The sequence below is a fragment of the Saccopteryx bilineata genome, chromosome 5, assembly GCF_036850765.1.
Source record: "Saccopteryx bilineata isolate mSacBil1 chromosome 5, mSacBil1_pri_phased_curated, whole genome shotgun sequence".
Taxonomy (NCBI): domain Eukaryota; kingdom Metazoa; phylum Chordata; class Mammalia; order Chiroptera; family Emballonuridae; genus Saccopteryx; species Saccopteryx bilineata.
The window spans coordinates 67,629,035-67,652,215 of NC_089494.1; the positions used below are offsets into that span (position 1 = coordinate 67,629,035).

At 39.9% G+C, this 23,181-nt stretch overlaps 1 protein-coding gene across 5 annotated transcripts in view; it reads right to left on the reverse strand.

The window, feature by feature from the left end:
* The window catches only part of NOSTRIN (nitric oxide synthase trafficking), a 107,268-nt gene that overhangs the window by 51,952 nt on the left and 32,135 nt on the right, over nucleotides 1–23,181 (reverse strand). For 4 of the 5 annotated variants that reach the window (XM_066279558.1, XM_066279557.1, XM_066279559.1 and 1 more), the window contains exon 2: nucleotides 6,104–6,189. The exons of the other annotated variant lie outside the window; for it this stretch is intronic. In XM_066279558.1, coding sequence (XP_066135655.1) covers nucleotides 6,104–6,189 — 86 coding nt within the window. The remainder of the gene's footprint in view (nucleotides 1–6,103; nucleotides 6,190–23,181) is intronic. 5 annotated transcript variants of the gene reach the window in all.

Here is a 23,181-nt window from a genome sequence, read left to right on the forward strand (position 1 = left end):
TAGTTGCTTGGGTTAGAAAGACCCTCTAGGAATTCAGCCTCTAGTGGAGGAAACAGACAAGTGAACAGGGAATAACAGTGCAGGGCAGTAATAGCTGTGAGGAGCTTTTTTGAGACTGAGGACTGGAGTCCAGGAAAGCCCACTACAGATAGATGACTGAATCTTACAGAAGGCATTGACTGGAGCCTGGCACTGATGGCGAAGAAGTGTCTACAAGGCAGAGGATATAGCCTGCACAAATGTGGGGTCCCGTGATAAGGGGTAAGAGTGGGTGACAGGCGTGGCAGGGACCCATTGTGGGTGACTGCAAGTGGTTCAGTAAGATGGAGAGGAACATAGGTCATGGGGAGATGGAGACAAAATTGATATAAAGGAAAGACCTAGGTCTCTTTTATAAAATACTATGAGGGCTGCCTGACCAGGTGGTGTGCAGTGGCTAGAATGTCAACCTGGGACATCACAGACCCAGGTTTGAAACCCCGAGGTCACTGGCTTGAGCGCAGGCTCACCCAGCTTGAGTGCAGGCTCATCAACTTGAGCACAGGGTTGCTAGTCTTAAGATGGGATCAAAACCATGACCCCATGGTTGCTGGCTCGAGCCCAAAGGTCGCTGGCTCGAGCCCAAAGGTCGCTGGCTTGAACAAGGGGTCACTGGCTCAGCTGGAGCCCCCTCATCAAGCAATCAATGAACAACTTAAGTGCTTGCAACTATGAGTTGATGCTTCTCATCTCTCTCCCTTCCTACCTGTTTGTCCTTGTCTGTCTGTCTCTCTTTCACACACTTAAAAAAATACTATGAGGGCCAAATTTTATACTGAAGGTGATGGGAGTCTTTGAAGAGTCTTAGATAGGGTCAAGGCTACAAATTGGAAGATGAGATAGAGACAGAGATAGGGTCCTACCCAGCTCCCTAGTTGAGTCAACTTTGCTTGGAATAGTAAAAAAAGATCCTGTGAAGGGACACAGCTCTGAGCCAGGTGCAAGACTTGAGGGTTGAGTGGTTTCCACTTCTGCCTTCACCCAGGCCTTCAACCAGGTGCCTTTGCTCAGTGTACAAAATGTACAGCTGCAAATCAGTGCCCTTAGACAAAAGAATGGGTTAAGAGATTTTTGCCAGAACAATGGCAGAAGCAATGAAATGAAAGGAAAGCTAAAAGCTGTAAGAGGTGTTTAGAAGAGAGAAATATGATGACCTGGTCATAAGTTGAGATAGAAAAAGGGATCATGGTGGCTCCCAGGTACTGGGCTTGATTGGGTGGGCAGTGGTCCTAGTCACCATGAAAAAAAAATCTAGGAGTAGCAGCTTTGGAGAAAGGCTGATTGACTTTGTTTCAGATAAGCTGACTTTGTGGCTCCATGGGACGCTCAGGTGAAAATGTCCAAAACAGACTGTTGGATATAGGGTTTAAAGTACAGATAAGACATATTATCTAATAAAATATATGTGGGAGTCATCAATACGCAAAAAAGGAGCTGACCCTGTGGGAGTTAAGATCAGCCAGGCTATGGAAAGAGTAGGAAAGGTGAGGATTTACCAAAGATTTTATTTTAATTATTTATTCTTTTTATTGATAACATCTGCAATGAATCATAGATGGAACAATGACCAACTACACTTCTTTGGGGTTTTTTTTTTGTCTTTTCTTTTCCCTTACTTCCTTATTTTCTTATTTCCTCCCTCCCTCCCTCCCTCCCTCCCTCGCTCCCTTCCTTCCTTCCTTCCATTTTTGTTTTTCTGTCTAGAGCAGGGGTACTTGCCAGCTGAAGACCTGACCTTAAAAGTTTCCTTACAAAGAAACAATTGATTTTTCCCAACAAAGCCTACTTAAACATTGCTGTGAAGGTGCAGGAAACCAAATAGTCATAAATAGTTTCTGGAAATGTGCCTTTGTCTTTTAAAATCCAATTTGTAATTGCATTAAAGTGACCCTGACGATGCTGGCATGAGGCATCTTTTTTTTTTTTTTTCTTTTTTTTTTTTCTTTTCATTTTTCTGAAGCTGAAAACAGGGAGAGACAGTCAGACAGACTCCCGCATGCGCCCGACCGGGATCCACCCGGCACGCCCACCATGGGGCGACGCTCTGCCCACCAGGGGGCGATGCTCTGCCCATCCTGGGCATCGCCATGTTGCGACCAGAGCCACTCTAGCGCCTGAGGCAGAGGCCACAGAGCCATCCTTAGCGCCCTGGCCATCTTTGCTCCAATGGAGCCTCGGCTGCGGGAGGGGAAGAGAGAGACAGAGAGGAAAGCACGGCGGAGGGGTGGAGAAGCAAATGGGCGCTTCTCCTGTGTGCCCTGGCCAGGAATCGAACCCGGGTCCTCTGCACGCTAGGCCGACGCTCTACCGCTGAGCCAACCTGCCAGGGCGGCATGAGGCATCTTAAGAGCTGCTGCGTGACTGGGTAAATCTGAGTCTCCTACAAAAAAGGAGACTGAATCAACTAATTCGATCAAAGAAGCTAAGCATGACCATAAATTGCAGACTTTCCAGGAAAAATGATGTTTCAATAACGACTATACTTTTCTATCACCAGCAGTCAGAACAAATGCATGAAGGCAGCTGAGCTTGGAAATGAAACATTCTCTGAACTTGCAGCTTGACTTGTGACGCTGTCTCTGGTAGCCACGCACTAATACAAAACGGTTCTGCAGGGCCACATTCCAAATTCAGTCAAGATCTTGTTGTAATGTGGTTGTGATGGTATGAAAATACACCCTTCACTATTTTTCATTTATTTATTCATTCAAGCTACAATATTCACTGAACATGTTTTATGTGGGAGGTATCCTTAATTCAAAGAAACCCCATACATTTCATAAAGTTGGCCACTGGATGTGCCTTTCTGATTTTCTATGTCATAACCCTTAGCAGAAATGCCTCCTATGTTTTCCAAGAGTACTGTTTTATTTGTCTATACTTTAAGTAGCAGGATAGTTTCTTTTAAAGAGTACCAGTGTTCCAGGTAGCCCTCTAATACAAGGGAAAAGTGTAATTGGCTCATATGTAATAAATCCATTTATTTATAGGAAAAGAAGCCCAGAGCCCAACACTCATGCCTGGATAGTAGGTGGGAAGAAGCATATATATATATGCTTATATATATATATTTTTTTATATATATATGCTTATATATATATAAAAATATATATATATTTTTTTTCTCCAATTCAGTCACATCTTCAAGGTTCCACTTCTAATTCTCAGCTTTTTATGGTTCGTATATCTAGGGAAATAATTACTGAATCCACAGAATGGGGACAGTGAAGGCAAGTCTAACAATTGTGTTGTGACCATTTATCCTTTTGATATGGTTATTATGTCAACTCAGTTCAAATACCATAGGAAGAGGTCACTTCAGAATCACTTCCCATGGGAAGGAAATGAGCCAATCCTGGCAAGTGAAGTGACATATATCCTTTTTAGCTGACATGTAGGAATATCCTTTAAAAAGCCATAATGTGCTGCCTGACCTGTGGTGGCGCAGTGGATAAAGCATTGACCTGGAATGCTGAGGTTGCCGGTTCGAAACCCTGGGCTTGCCCAGTCAAGGCACATATGTATGGGAGTTGATGCTTCCTGCTCCTCCCCTTTCTTTCTCCCCCCACCCCCTTCTCTAAAATGAATAAATAAAATCTTTTAATTAAAAAAAGCCATAATGTGCCATATTCATAGTAATAGAGCTTATATCCCTCAAAAAATATGTAGTTCTGCCTGGCCTGTGGTGGCGCAGTGGAATAAAGCATTGACCCGGAACACTGAGGTCGCTGGTTCGAAACCCTGTGCTTGCCTGGTCAAGGCACATATGGGACTTGGTGCTTCCTGCTCCTCCCCCCTTCTCTCTGTCTCCTCTCTAAAATGAATAAATTAAAAAAAAAATGTAGTTCTCCAAAACTACCAACTTTTTTTTTTTTTTTGTGACAGAGACAGAGAGACAGAGAGAGGGACAGATAGGGACAAACCGACAGGAAGAGAGATGAGAAGCATCAATTCTTCGTTGCAGCACCTTAGTTCATTGATTGCTTTCTCATATGTGCCTTGACCAGGGGGCTACAGTAGACCGAGTAACCCCTTGCTCAAGCCAGCGACCTTGGGCTCAAGCTGGTGAGCTGTGCTCAAACTAGATGAGCCTGCGCTCAAGCCAGCGACCTCAGGGTCTCGAACCTGGGTCTTCTGCGTCCCAGTCCGACGCTCTATCCACTGCGCCACCGCCTGGTCAGGCCAAAAATACCAACTCTTAATGTGGATGAACATCTTTTAGGTTAACTGCAAGATTAAATAGCTGGGCAAAGGGAGGAGAGTTTAAAGCTCAAGTATGAGGAGACAGTACCAAGTGCACATTTATTAGGACTGAATGTAAAGAAAATCAAAAAGCATCTCGATTAAGGGGAAATTAATAGTTAGCTGTACAAGGTAAGCTTAATAAAATGCTCAGGAAGGTATTTATTGCATAAACTAATATCAAGGTTAATTTTGGTCTGGGTAAAACACTAGATCCTCTTTTTGTATTTATGCTATGCAGCTTTTATCCGAGAGATGTGCACATAATTTTGTTAGCCAGTAGTATCTTTACATGTTCAAATTCTATCTTCTGTAAGGAAGTCAAACTATGAAAGCAGATATGTTTAGCTACCCAAGTGTTTCTCCTTCATTGGAGCTTGTTTGCGTCTCTGGAATATGTGGGTGAAGGGATTTGTACCTGAATAGGTCTGGGACAGATAGGAGCCCTAGAAAGCAATTTCAGTAGAGACACAGGTAAGAAAGAATGTTGTGATGCCATGTACAGTGGATATAGCTGTGACAGGGTGAAGATGCAGTGTGACATGGCAAGGCAGTTTTGGAGTAATGATTCCTCCAAATTTGTTCAGTCAGTTCATTGCTGAGTCTGATTGCCAGGCATAATTTATCACCTGCCTTCTTCTTCACAGCTTCCTACCAGGCACTAATTTTGAACGTGGGGACACCAAATAATCAAGGTCCAGATGACTGCACCCCAAATCACATGCATAATAATATGTACAGATTCTCCTGATCTGCAGGAGGGAAATGCTTTCTAACTCAGGCAATGGGTTGAATTTGTATAACAGTTAATTGGTCTTATTTTAAATAATTTCTTTTCAGACTAATCAAAGCAACTTGGCTATTAAGATAGAAGTGACTTCTAATTTAAATTTTTTTCTTTTTGACTTTCTTCATAAGAGCCTGGTTGAGCTCCCCTGTGTCTTTCTTTGGTCCTGACAAAGGGGATGTTCTCCTTTGTTCTTGACCTACTAGTGCAGGACCCAGTTGGCCCACTTGTCTTTGTTCTTACCTGCTGTGGTGCTGTGCACATGCAATCATTTACATTTGAAATGGGTTACCTTAAAAAGAATGAATGATCTAGTCTGAAGGTCCCTTTAGAGTTACTTACAACAGACCTGCCTAGGCATAAAAAAATGGCCTCTGTCTTTGTGGCTCGATTCAGTCCTTGGGTTCTCTAGTTTTAGGCAGAAATTTTATAACTTCTTGACTGAGATAAGGGTGCTCTTTTCAGCACAGAGAACAGCTTGACACATGATCACATCTAGTGTTAAACGAAGATGACTTTTCTTCTTCCAATGAAAAAGAAAATGATGACTTTTCTTCCATCCATTAGATGGATGGGTGATTAGAACAACTCTTCAAATCATTCATAGGACATTTACTGAAGAAGTCAAAAGGCCAGGCGTGAGAGCTCAGCATACAAAGATGAGTAAGACACAGCCCACCCTCGCAGGGGAGACAGATACATCAACCAGTAATTGCCCTCAGTGTGAAGAGCACAACAATGGCATATAGATCAGGAAAAATAGTGGCCCCAGGAGGGGGTGAGCCTCAGCCTGAGGAATCAGAAGAGACCTAACTGAACTTTCCCAACAGAATTACCTCCTGCTGTTTCCTGATTTTTATGGTACCCAAGTGATAAATGTGCAACAGAGAAGAATCGCTCTTCAAACCAATCTCTCAAGTACAAAAATATAGCACTGCATCTGGAAAGTAGGAGAGCTGGTAATCACTCCTCCAGTTATACCACTCGCTGCAACTAAAGAGGAAGAACTGCTTATTGCAAATGCACATTTTGTACCTTTGCTGGAGAATGGACGTGACCTGCTTGCAGAAATTCTCTCCGTTTTGAGAAAACTCCTTTAGGTTCTTGTATACTCGATTATACTGAAAAAGAACAGATGCACAGAAGAGTTATGGACACTTTTAAAGACAGATTCCTGTGAAGTCAGAATCTGCTGTAATGATGACTCACTGTAAATGACAGTACAGCTGGAAAAATCACTTTTTGGATGAGTTGGGGGTTTTTATTTGAACTTTTTTTTTAATTTTATTTAGAAAATCAACTTTAACAGGGTGATTTTAATCAATAAGAGTACATAGTTTTCAGGTGAACATTTCTATAGCATTTGAACGATTGATTATGTTGTATACTCATCACCCAAAGTCAAATCATTTTTTGTCACCTTATATTTGTCCCTCTTTACACCTTTCTTCCTCCCCCACATTCCCTTCCCCCGGTAATCATTTCACTTTTATCTATGTCCATAAGTCTCAGTTTTATATTGCATCTATGTGTGAAATCATAGTCCTTTGCTTTTTCTGATTTACTTGTTTCACTCAGTATAATGTTCTCAAGGTCCATCCATGTTGTTGTAAATGTCACTATGTCATCATTTCTTATGGCTGAGTAGTATTCCATTTTATATATGTACACATCTTTATCCAATCCTCTATTGAGGAACACTGGTTGTTTCCATATCTTGGCCACTATGAATAATGCTGCGATAGGGGTGCATGTGTCTTTACGTACCAATGTTTTTGAGTTCTGGGGATAGATACCAAGTAGAGGGATTGCTGGATCATATGGTAATTCTAGTCTTAAGTTTTGGAGAAACCACCATACTTTCTTCCATAATAGTAGTAGTAAATTGAATTCCCACAGCAGTGAATGAGGGTTCCATTTTCTCCACAGCTTCTCCAACACTTGTTATTACCTGTCTTGTTGATAATAGCTAATCTAACTGGTTTGAGGTGTATCTCATTGTAGTTTTGATTTACATTTCTCTAATAGCTAATGAAGATGAGCATCTTTTCATATAACTGTTCGCCATTTGTATATCCTTTTGAAAGAAGTGTCTGTTCAGGTTCTACTCCCTTTTTTTTTTTTTTTTTTTTTGGTATTTTTCTGAAGCTGGAAACGGGGAGAGACAGACAGACTCCCGCATGCACCCAACCGGGATCCACCCGGCACGCCCACCAGGGGCGAGGCTCTGCCCACCAGGGGGCGATGCTCTGCCCCTCCGGGGCTTCACTCTGCCGCGACCAGAGCCACTCTAGCGCCTGGGGCAGAGGCCAAGGAGCCATCCCCAGCGCCCGGGCCATCTTTGCTGCAATGGAGCCTTGGCTGCGGGAGGGGAAGAGAGAGACAGAGAGGAAGGAGGGGGGGTGGAGAAGCAAATGGGTGCTTCTCCTATGTGCCCTGGCCAGGAATCGAACCCGGGTCCCCCGCACGCCAGGCCGACACTCTATCGCTGAGCCAACCAGCCAGGGCCTCTATGTTTTCTTCTATGTAATTTATAGTTTCAGGTCTTACATTTAGGTCTTTGAACCATTTTAAATTAATTTTTGTGCAGGGGTACAAACTGTAGTCAAGTTTCATTCTTTTGCATGTGGCTTTCCAATTTTCCCAGCACCATTTACTGAAGAGGCTTTCTTTTCTCCATTGTGTGTTTTTGACTCCTTTGTTGAAGATGATTTATCATTATATATGTGGTTTTATTTCTGGGCTCTAAACTCTGTTCCAATGTTCTGTATGTCTGTTTTTCTGCCAATACCATGTTTTGATTATTGTGGCTCTATAGTATAATTTGAAGTCAGGTAGTGTGATACCACTGGCTTCATTCTTTTTCCTCAAGATTGCTTTTGCTATTCAGGGCTTTTTATAATTCCATACAAACTTGGTAATTATTTTTTCCATTTCTCTAAAAAATGACATTGGGATTTTGATGTGGATTGCATTAAATTTGTATATTGCTCGGGATAATATAGCCATTTTAACTATGTTGATTCTTCCAATCCATGAACATGGAATATTTTTCCATTTCATTGTGTCTTTTTCAATTTCTTTCAATATGTTTTATAGTTTTCAACATATATAGGTCCTTCATATCCTTTGTTAAGTTTATTTCTAGGTACTTTTATTTTTTTTGTTTTAATTGTAAAAGGACCTTTGTTTAAGTTCATTTTCCAAAGTTTCATTGCTGGCATATAGAAAATCAGTGGGCTTTTATATATTGATTTTGTATCCTACAACTTTATTGGTTTATTGTTTCTAATAGTATTTTGGTGGAGTCTTTGAGGTTTTCTATATATAGGATCATGTCATCTGCAAAAAGTGATACTTTTACTTCTTCTTTCCTGATAGAGATGCCTTTTGGTTTTTTCTCTTACTTGATCACTCTGGTTAGAACTTCCAGAACTATGTTGAATAAGAGTGGAGAGAGTGGGTAGCCTTGTCTCATTACTGATTTTAGAGCAAAAGCCTTCATTTTTTCACCATTTAGTATGATATAGCTGATGGCTTGTCATATATGATCTTTATTATGTTGTGGTACTTTCTTTCTATTCTGATTTTATTGAGTGTTTTAAATATAAAGCCATGTTATATCTTACCAAATGCCTTTTCTACATCCACTGATAAGATCATATGGTTTTTGTCTTTGTTTTGTTGATGTGGTGTATTACATAGATTGATTTCTGTATGCTGAACCATCCTTGTGCTGCTGGAATGAATCCCTCTTGATTGTGATGTCTTTTTTTAAATGTGTTGTTGTATTTGATTTACTAGTATTTTTGCATCTCTATTCATTAGAGATATTGGTGTGCGTGCATGCGTGCATGCGTGTGTGTTTTGTCCTTGCCAGTTTTTGGTATAAGGGTTATGTTGGCTTCACAGGGAATATTGCTTTTTCTTCTATTTTTTGAAAGACTTTGAGAAGGATAGGTACCAAATCTTCTTTGAATGTTTGGTAGAATTCACTACTGTAACCATCTGGCACTGGACTTTTGTTTTGGGGTAGGTTTTTTGATAGTTCTTTCTATTTCCTCCCTGCTTATAGGTCTATTTAGGTTTTCTACTTCTTCATGGCTCAGTCTAGGAAGATTGTATAGTTCTAAGAATTTATCCATTTACTCTAGGTTGTTGAATTTGGTCACAAATAATGTTTCATAATATTCTACTATGATCTTTTGTATATATATCTATGATGTCTGTGGTAATTTCTCCTCTTTCATTTTGGATTTTGTTTATATGAGTTCTTCCTCTTTCTTCCTTAATTAGTCTAGCCTGAGGTTTGTTGATTTTATTGATCTTTTCAAAGAATCAGCTCTTTCTTACATTAATTTTTTATAGATTTTTTTCTCTATTTTATTTAAGTTTGCTTTAATTTTTACTATTTCTTTTCTTCTGCTGACTGTCAGTTACCTTTGTTTTTCTTTTTCTAGTTCCTTAAGGTATGATGTTACATTGTTTACTTGGGATCTTTCTTGTTTCTTGACATTAGCCTGTATTGATATAAACTTCTCTTTTATTATGGCGTTAGCTGCATCCCAGAAATTTTGATATGTTATGCTGTCATTTTCATTTGTCTATATGTATTTTTTTATCTCTGCTTTTATTTCTTCTTGGACCCAGTCATTTTTTAGAAGTATGTTGTTTAATTTCCACATTTTTGTGGGTTTCTTTACTTCCTTTTTATAAGTGAATTCTAATCTCAAAGCCTTATAGTCAGAAAATATACTTGATATAATTTCAATCTTCTTGAATTTGTTGATGTTAGTTTTGTGGCCCAACATATGGTCTATCCTTGATAATGATCCATGTACATTGGAAAAGAATGTATAACCTGATGGTTTGGAATGAAATGTCCTATAAATGTCTGTTATGTCCGTTTGGTGTATAATAGCATTTAAAGCTGATATTTCTTTATTGATTTGCTGTTTGAATGATCCATCAATGATGTGTTGAAATCTCCAAGAATGATTGTGTTTTTGTCTGCTTCGATTTCTAGATCAGTTAGTAGATGTCTTCTATATTTTGGTGCTCCCTGGTTCGGTGCATATATATTAAGAAGTGTTATATCTTCTTGATACAATGTCCCCTTTATCATTATGAAATGTCCATCTTTATCTCTGGTTACCTTTGTTGTCTTGAAGTCAGCAGTGTCAGATTGAGTATGGCTACACCTGCTTTTTTAGGAATATTATTTGCTTGGAGAATTGTTTTTCAACCTTTTACTTTGAATCTACTTTTGTCCTTGAAGGCTCGATGTATCTCTTGAATGCAGCTTATGGTGTGGTATTGCTTTTGATTCAATCTGCTATCCTATGCCTCTTTATTGGTGAGTTCAGTCCACTTACATTTAGGGTAATTATTGACACTTGAGGATTTCCTATAGCCACTTTATGTTTTGTTATCTGGTGGCTCTATCATGTTTGGTTCTTTGTTGCGACACCTTAGTTGTTCACTGATTGCTTTCTCTGCATCTACTGATATAATCATGTGATTTTTGTCCTTCCTTTTGTTTATGTGATGAATCACATTGATTGATTTGCAAATATTGTACCAGCCTTGCCTCCCCAAAATAAATCCCACTTGATCATAATGTATGATTTTTTTCATGTATTGCCAGATCCAGTTTGCTAATATTTTGTTGAGAATCTTAGCATCTAAATTCATCAGGGATATTGGCCTATAGTTTTTTTTCTTTGTGTTGTCTTTGCCGGCTTTTGGAATCAGGATTTTGCTCACCTTATAAAAGAAGCTTGGAAGTCTTCCTTCCTCTTGAATTTTTTGAAATAGTTTGAGAAGGATAGAAGTTAGTTCTTCTTTGAATGTTTGGTAGAATTCACCTGTGAATTCTTCTGGCCTGGGGCTTTTGTTTGTTGGGATTTTTTTTGATAACTGTTTCGATCTAATTTGTTGTAATTGGTCTATTTAGGTTTTCTGATTCTTCCAAATTGGTTTTTGAAATATTATATTTTTCGGCCCTGGCCGGTTGGCTCAGCGGTAGAGCGTCGGCCTAGCGTGCGGAGGACCCGGGTTCGATTCCCGGCCAGGGCACACAGGAGAAGTGCCCATTTGCTTCTCCACCCCTCCGCCGCGCTTTCCTCTCTGTCTCTCTCTTCCCCTCCCGCAGCCAAGGCTCCATTGGAGCAAAGATGGCCCGGGCGCTGGGGATGGCTCTGTGACCTCTGCCTCAGGCGCTAGAGTGGCTCTGGTCGCAACATGGTGACGCCCAGGATGGGCAGAGCATTGCCCCCTGGTGGGCAGAGCGTCGCCCCTGGTGGGCGTGCCGGGTGGATCCCGGTCGGGCGCATGCGGGAGTCTGTCTGACTGTCTCTCCCTGTTTCCAGCTTCAGAAAAAAAAAAAAAAAAAGAAATATTATATTTTTCAAGGAATTTGTCCATTTCACATAGGTTGTCTAATTTTTTGGCATACAGTTCTTCATAGTATTTTCTTACAATCCTTTGTATTTCTGCTGTGTTTGTTGTTACTTCTCCACCTTCATTTCTAATTTTATTTACTTGAGTCCTTTCTCTTTTGTTCTTGGTGAATCTGGCTAAGGGTTCATTGATCTTGTTTACTTTTTCAAAGAACCAGCTCTTGGTTTTATTGATTCTCTGTATTGGTTTTTTAGTCTCTATTGTATTTATTTCTGCTCTGATCTTTATTATTTCCTTTCTTCGACTTCCTCTAGCTTTACTTGCTGTTCTTTTTCTAGTTCTTTTAGTTGTAGGATTAAATTATTTATTTGAGCTTTTTCTAGCTTCTTAAATGTAAAGCCAGTATCCGCAGCCACCCACACAGCGGCCTGGCCCATGCAGGTTTGCATTGGATTTGAACAGACGGTAATGAAACAATGGAGCCAAGAAGTGGTGGGCCATCATCTTTAATCCTAGCTTGCACACAGTGGGAAAATAAAAACACACTGGGCTCCAAAACACACTCATTTAGTGCTCACAAAGCTACTGACTTTATCTGAGTTTCCTAGAATCAAAGGTTTCTACTTCACCAGCCTTACTCACCTTTGTTCCCCATCTTCTCTCTGCACAAACTCTGCACAAAGTGGCTTCTCCTTCAACACTCTGACATCTTGACTGCTTCTCCTGGCCTCCTCCATGTGGCCTCTCTCTGCTCTCCTCTCTGCTCTCTCTTCTAATGGTAATCTTAGGAACTGAGAGAGAGCAAGCTCCTGGTCTGCCCCACTTTATAATGTAGAAATCAAAACCTTTAATCCAATATACAAAATAGGGAAGTCTCTAATACAAAGTCACTTATCTGCCTTGGCCAGTTGGCTCAGTGGTAGAGTGTCAGCCTGGCGTGCAGGAGTCCTGGGTTCAATTCCTGGCCAGGGCACACAGGAGAAGCACCCATCTGCTTCTCCACCCCTCCCCCTCTCCTTCCTCTCTGTCTCTCTCTTCCCCTCCCGCAGCCAAGGCTCCATTGGAGCAAGGTTGGCCCGGGCGCTGAGGATGGCTCTATGGCCTCTGCCTCAGGTGCTAGAATGGCTCTGGTTGCAGCAGAGCAATGCTCCAGATGGGCAGAGCATCGCCCCCTGGTGGGCATGCCCGATGGATCCTGGTCGGGCGCATGCGGGAGTCTGTCTGACTGCCTCCCCGTTTCCAACTTCAGAAAAATACAAAAAAATAAATAAATAAAATAAAAAACAAAGTCACTTATCTGAGGCATGATGGAATTGCACCACCCCACATCAAAAAGGGTGTGAAAGGCTTAGTCTTAAAACCAAGTCCTAGGCTACAAGGATTCTGCTTGCTCACAGCCCGCCCCCAGCACACATTAATATAATCACACCCATCTCAAGAAGAAGGGCAACTAATATCACCTGGGCGACAGGCTTCCTCATGGGCAGCACCATGTTTAATAAAGTGAACATAATATATTTTATCTGCCCAACATTAAGGTATGCCTGTAATGCTATAAACTTCCCTCTCAGGACTGCTTTTGCTATGTCCCATAGATTTTGAGTTGTTGTATGCTCATTTTTAAAAAACTTATTTATTTATTTATCTATTCATTTTAGAAAGGAGAGAGAGAGGGGAAGAGAGAGAGAGGAGAGAGAGAAGGGGGGAGGAGCAGAAAGCATCAACTCCCATATATGCCTTGACCAGGCAAGCCCAGGGTTTCGAACCGGCAACCTCAGCATTTCCAGGTCGACGCTTTATCCACTGCGCCACCACAGGTCAGGCTGTATGCTCATTTTTATTTGTTTCAAGGACATTTTTTATTTCTTCCTTGATCTCATGTTGACCCATTCATTGTTTAATAACATGCTGCTTAGTTTCCAAGTGTTTGAGTGTTTTTCATTTTTCTGATTGTAGTTGATTTCTAGTTTTATGCCATTGTGGTCAGAGAAGATGCTTGATAAGGTTTTCATCTTCTTAAATTTGTTGAGACTCATTTTATGCCCTAATATGTGGTCTATCCTAGAGAATGTACCATGTGCACTTGAAAAGAATGTATATTCTGCTGCATTAGGGTGAAAGGTTCTGAAGATAGCTATTAAATCCAGTTGATCTAGTGCAGTGGTAGTGAATGAACCTGGTCTCTACCATCCACTAGTGGGAGCAACCAAAGTATAAATAAAAAGATAGATTTAACTATAGTAAGTTGTTTTATAAAGATTTATTCTGCCAAACTTAGCGAAAATCCAACATAAGGTACTTGGTAAGTAATTATTATTATATGCTTTAACTTGCATAACTCTGCTTTATAAATCACCATTACTGTGGATCCGGTGGGCAGTTATAAAATTTTACTACTAACAGATATATAAAAGGGGGTGGTAGGTATAAAAAGGTTGACTACTCCTGATCTAATGTGTCCCTTAATTGTGCTATTTGCTTGTTAATTTTCTTTCTTGAGGATCTATCCATTGATGTTAGTGGAGTATTGAAATCTCCTATTATTATAGTATTGCTTTTGCTGTCTCCCTTTATGTCCATCAAAATCTGCTTTATAGCCTGACCAGGTGGTGGTGCAGTGACTAAAGCATTGGACTGGGATGCGGAAGACCCAGGTTTGAGAACCTGAGGTCATCAGCTTGAGCGCTCGCTCATCTGGCTTGAGCAGAAAGCTCACCAGCTTGGACCCAAGGTCACTGGCTTGAGCAAGGAGTTACTCGGTCTGCTGAAGGCCTGTGGTCAAGGCACATATGAGAAAGCAATCAGTGAACAACTAAGGTGTTGCAACGAAAAACTGATGATTGATGCTTCCCATCTCTCTTTGTTCCTGTCTGTCTGTCTCTATCTATCCCTCTCCCTGAGTCTCTCTCTGTCTCTGTTTTTAAAAAAAACTGCTTTATATATTTAGGTGCTCCTATATTAGGTGCATAGATATTTATAATGGTTATTTTTTCCTGTTGGATTGCTCCCTTTATCATTATGTACTGACCTTCTTTATCCCTTACTATATAGTCTTTGTTTTAAAGTCTATTTTGTCAGATATAAGTATTGCTAATCAGCTTTTTTTTCATTTCCATTTGCATGAAATATTTTTTCCATCCTTTTACTTTAAGTTTATGTGTATATTTTGTTTTGATGTGGGTCTCCTGTAGACAGCATATGTACAGGTCCTGTTTTTTTTTTTTTTAATCTATTCAGCTACCCTGTCCTTTGATTGGAGCATTTTATCCATTTACATTTAAGGTTATTATTGATATGTAGTTGTTTATTGCCATTTTTTTCTTTAAATCTATATTTCTCTTTTAATATATATATAAATATATATATGTATATGTATATATAAAAGTATATATATATATATATATATATATATATATACCTTTTCCCCACTTTGTTCTATGGTAGGCCCCTTAACATTTCTTGCAGCATTGGTTTGGCTGTGATGAATTCCTTGAGGTTTTTTTTGTCTGGGAAGCTTTTTATTTCTCTTTCTATTTTAAACAATAGTCTTTCTGGATAAAGAAGTCTTCATTGTAGGTTCTTGTTATGCATTACTTTGAATATTTCTTGCCAATCCCTTCTGGCTTCAAGTGTTTCTGTTGAGAAGTTGCATGTCATCCTTATGGGTGTTCCCTTGAAGGTGATTGACTGTTTTTCTCTTACAGCTGTTAATATTCTTTCTTTATCTCTTAGCTTTGGTATTTTGATTATGATATGTCTTGGTGTGGGTCCTTTTGGGTTCTTTTTTATCAGGGTTCTCTCTGCTTCTTGAACTTGTGTGTCTCTTTCCTGCATCAATTTATGGAAATTTTCATCTATAATTTCTTCAAAGAACTTCTCTCGTCCCCCTATTACGTGGATATTGTTTCTTTTCATGTCACAGAGCTCTCTTGATTTTCCTTGGATTTTTTTATCCTCTTTACTTTTAGGTTTTCTGCTTCCATGTTTTCACTTATCTTGTCCTCTAAGTTGCTGATTCGATCCTCTGCTTCATCCAGCCTGCTTATCATTCCTTCTAGTGTAGACTTCATTTCTGATATTGTTTGTCATTTCTGTCTGGTTCTTCTCTATGATTTTCATGGGGTTTTTTTTTTTTGATGCTTACAATTTTTTTATTGAGGTGTTTATTAAGTCCATCCATTGTAGCTTTCAGATCCTTAAGCATCATAACAATCATTATTTTATACTCTGCATCTGGTAATTTGATTACTTCTGATTTGTCCAGGACTTTTTCTGAGGACTTATCTTGTTGAAGCATATGACTTATTCTTCTCTGCCTACCCATTATTCTCTGTATTAGTTATAGGCTTCTTCCAGTGTTTTGTGATCTCCTTACCTATAGAGACTGTTTGAAGTCCGAAAAATCATAAAATTTTATTGAACATAAAGGAAGATTTGGAACAAATAAAAAGACAAGACTTACTATGTCCTCTATGTCCTTGAATGGGAAGTCTAAATACCCTAAAACAGTAAATTTTCCCCAAATGATATATATATTATATATATCAATAGGAACTTTTTATAAAATTATAATTAGATGTGTTTGTATAGAATAATAAATGCCCAAGTATAGCCAAAGATATAAAAAAAAGGAAAAAAGAGTTGTCTAAAGAGAGAGCAGAAGCAAATTGTTAATAATTCTCTATACCTTAGGTAGTTATATTATGTTGTTATTTTCTGAAATATAAAAATGTTTTATAATTTAAAAAGTTAAAAGACTGTGTATGAGTTAGAAATATGTTCAGCTGCATGTGTTAAGAACCTAAAACAAGTGGCTTAAAAAACCCCAACAAAGTACCATTGTTCCCTCACACATAAAAGAAGTCCAAAGGAAGAGAGTTGAGGGCCTGTGCAGTGGCCTCCAGGGACTCAGATTCTTTTTCTCTTTTTGCTCTAAGATCTTAGCACATGGCATCAGGACCACCTTATGGTTCAGCCATCATTCCTAAGTTTGTCAGGAAAGAAATGAAAGAAAATTCACTAAAACCCCAAACAAAACATTTGCCCTTGCTCCCTTGGGAAGCACGATATGACTATACCCAAGGGTGGAAACGGCTGAGAAACGGTTATTCCAGGGCATGTGCCCTGCTAAACATTCATCTATTCTCTTCTCATAATACCTAGGTATGTTTTCTGGGATCTTATTTGTTGTTATGGGGAGAAAATAAAAGGCTTAGGAGAATTTAGTGAAAATGTTTAGCTGACAGAGGAGTAAGCAAAAAAGCCAAACAATTTTAAAATGCTCAATAAAGTTTTCCCATTGTACATGAAGCAAGGGAGGCATTTAGTATCATATAACTCATTGATGACAAGTTATTTTTATGAAATAACAATGTGGAAGCTTGGTTGCCAAATAGCGATTTTACTCTCATGACTCCCAGAGGAGAATTATTTGTTTATAAGAGAGGCTGTACCTGGACCTCAGCACAGGTATGTTTTGCTTACTCTGCAAGGAGTTTTAAAATTTGTGAAATGTTTGCTACAGTTTTTTTAAAATCATTTTTCAGATGCCAATCCTTATTTCAGCTTTTTTGGACCAATTGGAAGCTCTGGCCATCCTGAGCCAAAGCAGTGTGGCAGCTGACTCTCCAAGCTCACTGTCCCCACCATGCCCCTCACTCATTTAGATGCCTGACTGGTGTTTGCAAGCATATGACTATGCAAACTTTGCTTTAGGAGTGAACAATAAAGATCTTTGCTCCCTGACCACTGTCCTTGTGTCCCAGGCAGTTTCAATGAAACTATTTGCTATGGTTTGTACTGCCATGGATTTTTTAGGTTTTCTTCTCCTCTGTGGTCCTATGTCCTCTGCTACTCTGCCAGCCCAGACACCAGGTGCTGCTGTGCCAACTGAAATGTTGCCCTGGCTGTGTGAGTTCATATATGTGAATGTACCTGTTACATAGTAGGTGCTCAATAAATGTGCATTTTCTTCTCCTTTTCCTTCTCAGCACACCACTCAGCTGCATGCTGCAAATGGTTGAGTGCTGGAAGAGTCTGGCTCATCTATGAGCAGTCTCAGCATGGCACTCAGTCAACACAGAATTTGCCTACTCTTATGTAGAATCTCATTCTGAAAAATGCTATCGGCTACTGCATGCCTCAGATGGAAACTGAGCAAATGTGTTTGAAACTATTCCATTCCTAATTCAGCTACTCTGTGTCAGGAAAGCAGCAGAATCAGCTGGCATTTATCCTCTCCATTTGGTCACTTAAAATCTAGTGTCACTGAAGTAACTCAACTAATACAATTTTCAGAATGACATTGTGGGGTTCTAAATCAAATGACAAAAACTTTCAATCAGAATTTCATGTGTCCAAAGGCTATATTCAAATATAAATAAATTTATAAAAGTTTGGTTCAATCAAAATGCTCAACTCATAAATTATAACATTCTGATTACTATAGTCAAATGAGATATAAAGGAGATTAAAACAAATTTTTATTAGTAAGTTATTAACATTTACATTTTTATATCTCAGCCAAGAAACACTCACTTTAAATGGTTCAGGGTTTGTCATGAGACCTAGAAATATGATTTTGGGATACATGGGAGAAACTCAGTGTATTTCAGAATAGACTTCCTGTGAACAGTAGGGCAATAGGAAGTGAGGCTCCAAGTATACCCTGCTGTTGACTTGTTTGCATTTGGTCTAGAGATATAGATAGACAAGCTTTATTTTTTGAAAAGTTTTCAGGATATTTCATATATAAGCAAAAGAGACTTAATCTTTATTTTAAAAACTCATCCAAAAATTAACAGGTAGAGTCAGAGTAATGGCAGTGTGAGAGATGCTCCTGATCTCTTCCCTTGAAATTTCAACAAATTGAACAACTATAACACAGCAAAGAAACCTGAGCTTAGTTCATAGATGTGCCTAAAAGAGCCATACACCAAATGGACTAAAATTGAGACAAGGTGAAAAGGGGGATGGGAGATAAAATGCACTTGCAGTGGGCTTTGGAGAGGAGAAGAGATAAACTTGGAGTGACTGGGTTTATTTTTCTCTGCTGGATTATGGGGAGAAGGGAAGTTTGGGCTCTCTGGATTTTGTCTGAGAGGTATAGAGAAGGAAACTTAGAATAACTGGATTTCCTTCTGCTGGGAGAAGCATTAAAAAAGAGGGGCGGAGGGGGAGATAAAACTAAAGCAGCAGAGCGCCGGGTCACGCCACTGTTTCTGCAGTCTGCCTGCAACCTGCACCTGACGAGACAGAGAAAGCTAAAGTGCAGCCTATAGCCTCTCAGATCCCTTCTCCTTCCCCTCACTGTATGGAGAGTGACAGAGACAAACCCCACAGCTAGCTATCCAGAGCTATTCCCTCCCTTGAGGAACAGTGGTGCTCTGTACCTGGTCCCCAGGTCTGTTGAGATATGAGAAGGAGCACCTAGAAGCCTGAGATTACCATTGTTAGAGCCATAAAACCTTTACAACACACCCCACACACCAATGTGACTGGCCCCACCCACATCACTGGGACAGCAACATCTCAGCGGACAGCCAGGAACTTCACAAAGCTAAAAGTTGCAATACAATAACACCTACAGGAAGAACCCTTTCAAAACCAAAATTTATTTTCCCTTTTATTCCCACCTTTTTTCTTTTTTTCTTCTTATTTTCTTTTCTCTTTATTACTGAATTTCATTTTTTTTTGTGTGTGTGTGTGGCATAGACAGAATCAGAGAGAGGGACAGATAAGGACAGACAGACAGGAAGAGTGAGAGATGAAAAACATCAATTCTTTGTTGTGGTTCCTTAGTTGTCCATTGATTGATTTCTCATATGTGCCTTGACCTGGGGGCTGCAGCAGACCAAGTGACCCCTTGCTCAAGCCAGTGACCTTGGGCTTCAGCTGGTGAACCTTTCTCAAACCTGATGAGCCTGTGCTCAAGCTGGCGACCTCAGAATCTCGAACCTGAGTCCTCTGCATCCCAGTCTGACGCTCTATCCACTGTGCCACTGCCTGGGTCAGGCTATTGAATTTCATTTTTAAAATTTTTTATTCTTATTTTTTTGTGGGTGTTTTGTTTTTTATTTTTTCTTTGCTTTTAATCTTCTCTCCTGTGAATTTTCTTCTTTACTTGTCATAATTGTTAAATTTTTAATATTTTTTTGTATATTTTTTTAACTTCAATATTTTATAGTTGTTGTTGTTAGGGTTTTTAACAATACCATCCTCAAATACCATCATGGAAGAAGAAATAAAATACCATGGCTACACAAGACACAGATGTAATTCAGGAAAAATATAAAATATCTCCAGAAAAAAATCTCAATCATTTAGAAACCTTGGAGTTAAATGATAGAGAATTCAAAATTGAAATTATGAAAATATTCCATGAGATGCAAGAAGACACCAATAGGCAACTTAAACTCAGAAAACAAATTAGTGAACAAAATGAATACCTCACCAAGGAGATAGAAAATTTAAAAACAGAGATGAAGAGAGGTAGCAAGTTTAGCTAATAGCACAAGTCAGATAGATAGAAGAAAGAATCAGTGACATCAAAGACAGGCAACTAGAGATGCTACAGAGAGAAGAAGAAAAAGACTCATAAACTTGAAAAACAGAGAGCTTTACAAGAATTGTCTGACTCTATCAGAAAGAACAATATAAGAATAATGGGTATATCAAAAGAAGAAGAGAGGGAGAAGGGAATGAAGAGCCTATTCAAACAATTAATGAGAATTTCCCAAACCTATGGAAACAGTTAAAGCCTTAAATTCAGGAAGCAAACAGAACGCCAAGTTACTGTAACCCAAACAGACCTACCCCAAGGCACATTGTAATAAAATTGTGAAAATTCAATGACAAAGAAAGAGTCCTTATGGCAACTAGAGAAAATAAGACCATAACATGCAAAGGAAAGCCCATTAAGTTATCATCAGACTATTAGCAGAAACTCTACAAGCCAATATAAAGTAGACCCAAACTTTCAAAGCACTGAAAAAGAGGAATTACCAGCCAGGAATACTATATGCATCAAAGTTATTCTTCAAATATGAAGGAGAAATTAAAACTTTTACAGACATATAGAAGGTGAGGGAATTTATCACCAGAAAACTCCCACTGAAGGAAATGCTCATGGGGGTTATCTGCCAGACACAAAAACCAAAACAAATCAAAACTACAAGTAAAAGCTCCAACTAGGTCATAATAAAAACAAAGATAAGCCTGACCAGGTGGTGGCGCAGTGGATAGAGCGTCGGACTGGGATGTGGAAGGACCCAGGTTCGAGACCCCGAGGTCGCCAGCTTGAGCGCGGGCTCATCTGGCTTGAGCAAAGAGATCACCAGCTTGGACCCAAGGTCGCTGGCTCCAGCAGGGGGTTACTCGGTCTGCTGAAGGCCCATGGTCAAGGCACATGTGAGAAAGCAATCAATGAACAACTAAGAAGTCGCAACGCGCAACGAGAAACTGATGATTGATGCTTCTCATCTCTCTCCGTTCCTGTCTGTCTGTCCCTGTCTATCTCTGCCTCTGTAAAAAAAAAAAAAAAAACAAAAAAAACAAAAAAAAAAAAACAAAGATAATCTGTGAGAACAATAACATAAGAGCAGAGAGGATAAGGATCTGCAATAGCAAAAGAGGGTGGAGTGCAGAAGCACTCAAATGACAGAGGACTCTTATACATATGAATTGTTTTCTCTTAACCTAATGGTAACCACCTATGAAAAAGCCACCACTGAAACACACAACTTAAAAAAGAAGAAACAGGAGAAAGAAGTATGGAATACCAGCAAACAAAAACAACGGACAGAAACAAAAATGATAAGAACCAAACAAGATTGACCAGGCGGTGGTGTAGTGGATAAAGCATTGGACTGGGATGCGGAAGACCCAGGTTCGAGACCCCAAGGTTGCCAGCTTGAGTGCAGGCTCATCTGGTTTGAGCAAGTCTCACCAGCTTGGACCCAAGGTCACTGGCTCGAGCAAGGGGTTACTCAGTCTGGGGGGAGCATCCCCCCTGGTGGGCAGAGCGTGGCCCCATGGTGGGCGTGCCGGGTGGATCCCGGTCGGGCGCATGCAAGAGTCTGTCTGACTGTCTCTCCCTGTTTCCAGCTTCAGAAAAATGAAAAAAAAAATGGGCAAAAGAAATGAATAGACACTTCTCCAAAGAGGACATACAGGTGACCAATAGGCATATTAAAAAATGCTCAACATCACTAATCATTAGAGAAATGCAATTAAAACCACAATGAGATATCACCTCACACCAGTCAGAATGGTGCTCATCAACAAAACAACACGAAATAAGTGCTGCTGAGGATGTGGAGAAAAGGATGTGCCCACCTGCACTGCCAGTGGGAATACAGACTGGTACAGCCACTGTGGAAAACAGTATGGAGATTCTCAAAAAATTAAAAATCAAACTGCCTTTTGACCCAGCCATCGTAATTTTGGGAATATATCCCAAGAACACCACATCAACAATTCAAAAGGAGAAATGCACCCCCATGTATATGGCAGCATCATTTACAATAGCCAAGATCTGGAAACAGCCCAAGTGCCCCTCGGTGGACGAGTGGATTAAAAAGCAGTGGTACATATATACAATGGAATACTATGGGGCCATGAAAAAGGAAATATTAATTTTTTGCAACATAGATGGACCTGGAAACTATTAGGTTAAGTGAAATAAGCCAGGCAGAGAAAGAGAAATATTATATGACCTCAGTTATCTGAGAAATCTGAAGAACAATATGAACTGAGAAGTGGAATAGAGACAGAGGCGGGATCAAATGATCCAGAAGGATCCAGAAGGAAAGCGGACAAAAGGAAAGGGGATGATAGGCTGATAGGATGGGATGAGAGCAGAAAAGCAAATCCTGGAGGGAAGGGGGGCGGGTGTTACAAGGAGGGGGCAGGGGGGGATTTACTGGGGAACACGGGGGAGGGGAGGATGTATTTAGGAGTACACTAGAATTTATGTAAACACAATAAATTAATAAAAATACAATCAATGGACAACTAAAAATATTTTTATGATTTTCTTTATAGGTCCTTTAGATTTCTTATTCAATTAGATATATTGCATAGTATTAAGTTGTGCTTCTTTTTTTTTTTTTTTTTTTAATGTCGTATCCTATCTCCTTTCATCTCCAGCAATGCAGAAACAAAGACCCAACGAAAACACCAGAGGCTCCAGGTGCAAGAGAAAAGGATTTTCATGCCTGCTTAGGAAGTGAGTTGTTCTGCTCTCCAGAATAACTGGGGCTGGGGCTGGGAAATGACAAAGCAAAGGTAGTGGAGCAAATTGAAGCATTCGGAGTGGGAGCAAGAAATAGATCCTCCTGTCAGGAGAATCAGGAAGGAAGGAAGGAAAGAACTCTGAGATGAGCTGTCCTAGAGGATGGTCTCTCCCAACCAACCCACTATCACCTGAGGACAGTATGCATTTCACAGTCCTGGACTGACTGTAGGGGACCTCAGACACACTGTGTGAGGATGGGGGTGTGACAGGAAACCTCGCCTCTAACAAGTTATGAACAGAACCAGCTGAGAATGTTTCTACGTGCTAGGCTGCAGGGACTGCTGCATAGCCCAAATTTATCTAGCCATCTAGACTATCCAAAAGTCTGGCTCCAAGAGGCCAGGCAGCCCTGAAAGTGTATAAACCAGTGATTTAAAACTCAATTGCCTTTAGAGGAAGTGGGGAGCAAAAGGGA